Source organism: Oncorhynchus keta, chromosome 7, assembly GCF_023373465.1.
Source record: "Oncorhynchus keta strain PuntledgeMale-10-30-2019 chromosome 7, Oket_V2, whole genome shotgun sequence".
Taxonomy (NCBI): domain Eukaryota; kingdom Metazoa; phylum Chordata; class Actinopteri; order Salmoniformes; family Salmonidae; genus Oncorhynchus; species Oncorhynchus keta.
In genome coordinates, this window is record NC_068427.1 from 20,205,776 (window position 1) to 20,213,209 (window position 7,434).

Genomic DNA, 7,434 nt, shown 5'->3' on the forward strand with positions numbered 1-7,434 from the left:
CAACAAGACAACAAGTACACATTTGTCACAAATTGATAGAAAAAATATGTTTGCTACAAATTGGTAGAAAATTACAAATTGATCATCACTATTTTGACTACTATAGGCTATATCTAACATACATGATAGTAGCAATGACACATTAAAGCTGCAATATGTCACTTTTTGGGCGACCCAACCAAATTCACATAGAAATGTGTGTTACAGTTCTGGCATTCATATTGAAAGAAAGTCTAAGAAGCAGTATTTCTGTACTATGTGCTATTTCTATACCTTCCATTTGTACGTTTTGTTTTGCATCTTTTAATTTTGGTTTTGTACACCAGCTTCAAACAGCTGAAAATACAATATTTTTGGTTATGGAAAATATATTTCACAGCAGTTTAGTAGATTGTACAGTGATTCTCTACACTATGCTTGCTTGTTTTGTCACATAAACTGAAATTAGGCTAACTATTAGAATTTTTGCAACCAGGAAATGGTGGATTTCTGCATAGTGCATCTTTAAGTCCCACAACTTTTAGAGAACGTTGTGTGTTTGCTGGGTGGTGTATTTGACGGTATATACATTGGCCCATTATTCGTTAATAACGTTGTACATAACCGTTTACTGCCTACACACACTGAAGAGGTAAAATCCTATTCGAGGACAAAACGTTTGTCTACTATAGCCAAAATCACAGACGCGTGTGTCGTGGTGAGCGCGCGCCTGAGTATCTCCGCTCGATGAAATGGTCTCCATCGGGAGCGCGCACATTGAAAACTTCAAGAACTTCTGAACGTCTGGAAGTGTTTCAGTCTTGTCTGGAGCGAACGTTCTCAGACACTCAAATATCTTTCTAGGTTATTTAAATTCACTGGACACTGTTTACTCGTTAGGAAGAACTATGGACCGCATGGGGATTTTGTCTCTTATCTTCCTCGTCTTGTTGCAGAGTAAGTAGATGGAGATGCAGACTTTTATTTGTTTAATCTTGGCCCAATGGGTATTTTGTCTGAAAATACAGTGGTGGAAAAAGTACCCAATTTTCATATTTGAGTAAAAGTCAAGATACCTTAATATACATTTATTCAAGTAAAAGTGTAAGTCATCCAGTAAAATACTAATTGAGAAAAAAATCTACAAGTATTTGTTTTTAAATATACTTAAGTATCTAAAGTAAATGTAATTACTAAAATATTCTTAAGTATCAAAAGTAAAAGTATAAATCATTATATAAAGCAAACCAGACCGCACAATACATTTTTTTTAATGGATTGCCAGGGGCACACAATTTACAAACGAAGCATGTGTGTTTAGTGAGTCCACCAGATCAGAGGCAGTAGGGATGACCGAGATGTTCTCTTGATAAATCTGTGAATGGACCATTTTCCTGTCCTACTATGCATTCAAAATGTACCAAGTACTTTTGGGTGTCAGGGAAAATGTAACAAGTAAAATGTACATTCTTTTCTTTAGGAATGTAGTGAAGTAAAAATAAAAGTTGTAAAAAATATAAATAGTAAAGTACAGAGACCCCCCACAACTACTTAAGTATTTTTACTTAAGTACTTTATACCACTGTGAAAATATGAATTCAAGGGGAGTCAATGAGCTGTCATGCACACTGCAACCTTCATACATATGACTAATACAGGATAGTTGTATTCAATACCATACAGGCTATATGGTATTGATGTTTGATGATCTTCAATCTATTTTACATTTATTTTAACAGGTTAGTCTCATTGAGATGAACAGTCTCTTTTACAAGAGAGACCTGGTCAAAATAGGAACACACAAAGTTTCAGACACATTTACAACACAGAGCACTACAGTTTAAACACATACGTTTACACATTAAGCAGCAAGAGGGTTTGGGGAACTGGGGTGCAAATATGGGTCAAAACATTGACAGCCCCCCACTTCATTTTCCATCATAGTGTTTACCATAGCTTTGCCTCTCACGCTGTATGTGTGTGTGTAAGCTATATATATATATATATATGCATTGCATGCATTGTATGTTCTTGTGTATGTGTCCCTGAGACTAAGCACACTTTAAACAGTTCGATTTGGTGAAGTGTGTGTGATGTGTTTCGGGATTGCACCTGCATGTTTGGCGTTTTAGGCTGGGTTTCTGTACAGCACTTTGAGATATCAGCTGATGTAAGAATGGCTTTATACATACATTTGATTTGATTTGATTGGGCTGGGATTGGGCTGGGAGTGGGTTGGGGTTGGGAAGAGTGGGACGGGAATCATACAGATCTTCTATTTACCTTAGACCCTCTGATGCTGTCCAAGCCCAGAGACCCAGAGACTGATGAAAGGCCAGATCTCTGAGGGGCTCCAGGGCCAACCTCTCTGATGCCTGGTGTAGGCAGGCAATGGTCCTGTTTAATGTTGTCAATAGCCCCTCCATGACCCAGCTGCTAATTGGCCAGAGATGCAATCAGTTGCTATCTGGAAGGGTTACAGACTGTCTGTCGTGTTTGAGGTTGTTCTTCCAAACAGCCATGGGAATCGTTATCACTGTTCACTGGTCCAAAGAAATCTGATGTAATATCAGCAATTACAGTTAGGTCAGATGACTGATGTGTGTGTGTGTGTGTGTGAGGTAGAGAGAGAGAGAGAGTTAAAAACCCTATGTTGGTGTAGAGTTACTGTGATACAGAGGGGCTTTGTATAGAGGGGACCCCCCACACACAAACACAGAGTCAAAAATATTAAGGACAGTGATAGTGGATGACCAGCAGCCGTCTCCATCTACTGTCTGCGTGTGTATGCACTCACTACTGTAAGTCACTCTGGATGAGAGCATCTGCTGAATTACTCAAATGTAAAATGTGTGTGTCTGAAAGAGAGAGAGTAAACAAATCATCTCCCAGAAAATGTTTTCCTGTGTTGATATTTGCGTGTTGTTTCAGTATGTGTGTATTCCTATGTTAGTTTAAGTGTGTGTGCAGGTTAATCAGGTCATGTAGAGATCAGTGGTCTGCCATCCATCACCTCCATTCCTCCTACACACAACATTCCTACTGGTAACACCAGGCACCAGGGCATATCTATTCTGTGGGTTTACACCGCCTCGCTCTGTGTGTGTGTACATGTGTTAGTGAGTGTGTATAGTAAGTGAATGAGTGTTTTCATTGTGTGTGTGTCTCTTTGTCTGTCTGTGTCTGGATTTGTGTCTGCTCTTTCTCAAACAAATACCTTCTGAAATACCCCCCTCAGCCCAATCTGGACTGTGTAGTACAACATCTCAGTTCAGTTCATGTTTACATAAAGTTTTTGTATTTAATAAAGAAAGTTAGAAGTTAGAAACATTGCTGCAAATAGTTAATGTTGAGTGCTGCTGTGTGTATTATTTACTCTTGAATCACCGCTCTCTCTCTCTCTCTCTTTCTCTCTCTCTCTCCCTCTCCCTCTCTCTCTCTCACTGTCTCACTGTCTCAGGTCCTGCCTCCCTCTCTCTGACAGTGAGCACCAGTAAGGCCAAAGTGGTGGTCCATGAGAACACAGGTATGAGAGGATAAGTTAGATGATGAAGAGAAGGGGAGGGGATGAATTGTGAGAGTTCATGAACTGTTTGTTCACTGTTTTTGTCTCTCTCTCTGAATTTCTCGGTCTCTGTCAGACGCTGTGCTGTCCTGTCAGTTCAAGACAGAGAAGGAGACTAACCCTCGTATCGAGTGGAAGAAGAAAGGGAAGGACATCACCTTTGTTTATTTTGATGGCAAATTCAGCGGTGACCACTAGACCTCCCTCTCTCTCTTCCTCCTCGCCTCTCTTTCTTCAACCTTTTTCCTGATTCTACTCTACTGCACCGCTCCACCTCTCCTCCGTCTCTCTTATCTCTTCCCCTCTAACACCATCTCTTACTACATTCCTCCCCCTCTTGTTGTTTTTTCTTCTTTCCTCTCTCTACACTTTTTCTCTCATCTTTGTAACCCTTGACACCTGTGGTATCCCAGGATCCTTTGCAGGTCGGGCCAACATCGAGGGTGCGACAGTGACGCTGCACGCCGTTACCCAGAAGGACTCAGGGCTGTACCGCTGTGAGGTCAGTGCTCCAGCAGACCACACCAACCTGGGAGAGATTAACGTCACCCTCAGCGTACTGGGTGAGTGTGCGTGTGGATGTGGATGTGTGTGTGAGAGAGAGATTGAGGGTGTCTGTGTATTTGTACTGAGGGGCCTTTGTGCTGTCGTTAGTAATCCTATCCTCCTCCCCCAGTGCCCCCCCACACCCCGTCCTGTGAGGTGCCCAGCTCAGTTTTGTCTGGGGCAGGGGTAGAGCTCCACTGTAAGGATAAACTCAGTGTACCCCCTCCTACCTACATCTGGTACAAAGACAACAAGGCGCTGAGCACCACACACACAACTGACACCTCCTTTAGCATGGACACTGACAAGGGAACATTGGTGAGTAACATGTAATGGAGGTGGTTCACGTGCCTGATCAAAGGCACGTTAATGACGTTTTCTCACACTGCATACTCTCATTCTGTCCTCACCGATTCTCTACTCTCTGTGTGTGTCTCCGGAGCAGAAGTTCAAGAGTGTGTCCAAGGCTGACTCAGGCCAGTATCGTTGCGAGGCATCCAACAGTGTGGGGGCGCCAAAGAGCTGTGTGGCCCATCACATGAAGGTCATAGAATGTATGTACAATCCAGTGTGTGCGTGTGTGTGTGTGTGTGTGTGTGTGTGTGTGTGTGTGTGTGTGTGTGTGTGTGTGTGTGTGTGTGTGTGTGTGTGTGTGTGTGTGTGTGTGTGTGTGTGTGTGTGTGTGTGTGTGTGTGTGTGTGTGTGTGTGTGTGTGTGTGTGTGTGTGTGTGTGTGTGTGTGTGTGTGTGTGTGTGTGTGTGTGTGTGTGTGTTTTAGAATGTTTGTGGAAATTTGAACCCTTTCTGTCTTTTTTCTTCCTTTTTTTCACCCTCTCTCTCTTTTCCAATCATCAATCATGCTTATCTTTCTTGCATTTCTCTGTTCACTCTCGGCCCCTATCCCATCTCTTCGTCTTGGCCTCTGTGCCCCCTCTTTCAGATCAGTTGAGTATGACGACACTGATAGCCGGAGCTGTAGGTCTCTTCCTGCTCGTTGTCATGTGCTGCCTGGGTGTGTGCCTCTGTCATCGACGGGGCTGCTGCAAAAAGCGTGAGCACTTACCACTACTGACTGAGCTTGTGACTGACTGATAACATTAACAATATGTTCTAACTGTCCTGTTCTTCATGTTTGCCAACAGAGGAGCAGAAAGGAAGAAGGTTCGTGTTTCAGACAACCATTCTGGCAACTTATCATTGTGTTTTTCATTAGTTCATTTCATTAGCTCTTTACAGAAAAAAAAGAAAAAAAATTCATGGTGGTGTTTGTATTTTTTCTTTTAGCACCAACTCCTACAATCCACCTCCTCCTCCCACCAGAAACGTGAGTGTGTTCCCAACCCTAGATCTTCTACTATCAGTATAGGCCTGGTAGAGAAGTTGTCATGTTTTACATTGGACTGGTCTTTGAGCAGTTGTTGACCACACCACCGTGTTGATAAGACTGAGTTGTTGATAATACCAACAGGTCTAGTGAACTAATGGATACTCTTTCCCTTTCTGCAGCCCAAGAACTACAAGCACACCCAGTCCTTCATGATTTAAGGGTTTCCTTTGTGAAACTCAAATCAAAGCTTGAAGCAGTGAAATCACACAAAGTCACACACACACACACACACACACACACACACACACACACACACACACACACACACACACACACACACACACACACACACACACACACACACACACACACACACGGTGGATTGTTCAACATACATATTTTAGCTTGTTTACACCGCCTAGTGGCCAAAGGATGATGCACAATGATATATTTGTCACACAAAAACTGTCACTTGCTGTGTGTACTCTTCTCTTTTTGTGCTTTGTAGAACATTCTGCTTTTTATGGCTGTATTGAGAAGCAACAATGTGTATTATTATTGTTGTTTTACAGAGATACTTTTATAATTATGTTTTTAAACTATTTGTTTGCGGCTTTGGATGTAGCCTACAAGGTCTTTGTGTGATGAAGGATATGTGATGTTTGTGTGATGAAGGATATGTGATGTTTGTGTGATGAAGGATATGTGCTGTTTGAACAGGTGTCTGCATGCACTGACCATTTTTAGATAGCTAGTTTTTAATTAAACTTATTTTACCACATGATGCCTTCTATTTGACAAAATGGTAAGTTTGGCCATGAACCTCATACTGATTCTATTCAGTTTTAAAATGTTGTATAATTTACAAGGAACAAAGAGGTAGGTAGGTACTAAGTAGTCGGCTGAAAAGAATTAACATTTGTTTGAATGTTCAAGCTGTTATCAGGCACAGATTTTCCTCCAGTTGTTTTTTACATGATTGAACCACCAGGTGGCGGTACAGTGTAGGATATTTATCTGGGGCAGACTGCACAAAGACCTGAGCAAAGATTGTCAACTTGTATACAGTATAACAGTATCTATGAGTGATCTACAAACTACGGCACTATTGTTCATTTTGTTATTTTATTGTTGTTCTGCTGCCTCTACATGTGGGGGTCTTGAACTGTTTTTCTGAGCATTAATTCAAATATTTGGAATAGTTTGTGTGTGTCTCCGCTGCCGTAAACTTGTTGGTACACATGCACTTGTGTGTGAATGTGGTCTTGCCACAGTGTGTGTGAGCCTGGTCTTGCCACCGAATGTGTGAATGTGGTCTTGCTACTGTGTGTGGAAGATGATGGCTGACAGCCAGAAGCCTGAAACAAAGTCTCCTTAAAGAAGCCCTTGCCCTGTCTCTCTGTGCTTGCCTCTGTCAGCTAGCCTTTAGCCATGCATCACATCACACTGAGAAAACAGACTTTAACTAAGGAAAAAAAACAGGAAGCATCACAATAGAGTGGGGCCCAGGCTCCTGGGACATCACATCTGGAATGTATTCAGCAAGGTGAAGCATTGCATCTAGAAATGTAATGAATAGTGCTGACATGATCCCCAGTTTAATTCTGCATGACATAATATAATATCAGGGCCCAGATTCACAAAACACTTTTTAAGCAAAAATGTAAGGAGCTTCTTAAGAAAAAAGAAGTTCATAAGATAGTTTGCTAAGTGCAATTCCTCAACAATATCTTAATATTTAATGATTTTCTTAAACTTCCGGTAGCCTCTGGAACTGCCGATCTGCGGCCAACAAGGCAGAGTTCATCTCAGCCTATGCCTCCCTCCAGTCCCTCGACTTCTTGGCACTGACGGAAACATGGATCACCACAGATAACACTGCTACTCCTACTGCTCTCTCCTCATCTGCCCACGTGTTCTCGCACACCCCGAGAGCTTCTGGTCAGCGGGGTGGTGGCACTGGGATCCTCATCTCTCCCAAGTGGTCATTCTCTCTTTCTCCCCTTACCCATCTGTCT

The 7,434-nt window shown here is 42.1% G+C and overlaps 1 protein-coding gene across 1 annotated transcript; it reads left to right on the plus strand.

Annotated features, from left to right (window-relative positions):
- Positions 1-764: 764 nt before the first annotated feature.
- Positions 765-6,197, plus strand: LOC118385814 (junctional adhesion molecule 2A). Its single transcript, XM_052522190.1, has 10 exons — positions 765-936; positions 3,440-3,505; positions 3,621-3,731; positions 3,958-4,107; positions 4,221-4,408; positions 4,536-4,644; positions 5,030-5,140; positions 5,232-5,250; positions 5,374-5,413; positions 5,596-6,197. Exons 1-10 carry the CDS (start codon positions 888-890, stop codon positions 5,632-5,634), a joined length of 882 nt encoding a protein of 293 aa, XP_052378150.1. The 5' UTR covers positions 765-887; the 3' UTR covers positions 5,635-6,197.
- Positions 6,198-7,434: the final 1,237 nt, after the last annotated feature.

Bases quoted from the DNA above. Each gene is read 5' to 3' on its own strand.
- LOC118385814 (XM_052522190.1), top strand. From the start codon at position 888: ATGGACCGCATGGGGATTTTGTCTCTTATCTTCCTCGTCTTGTTGCAG. The intron at 937-3,439 runs GTAAGTAGATGG...TCACTGTCTCAG, and splicing joins CTTCCTCGTCTTGTTGCAGA to GTCCTGCCTCCCTCTCTCTG. The intron at 4,409-4,535 runs GTGAGTAACATG...TCTCCGGAGCAG, and splicing joins ACACTGACAAGGGAACATTG to AAGTTCAAGAGTGTGTCCAA.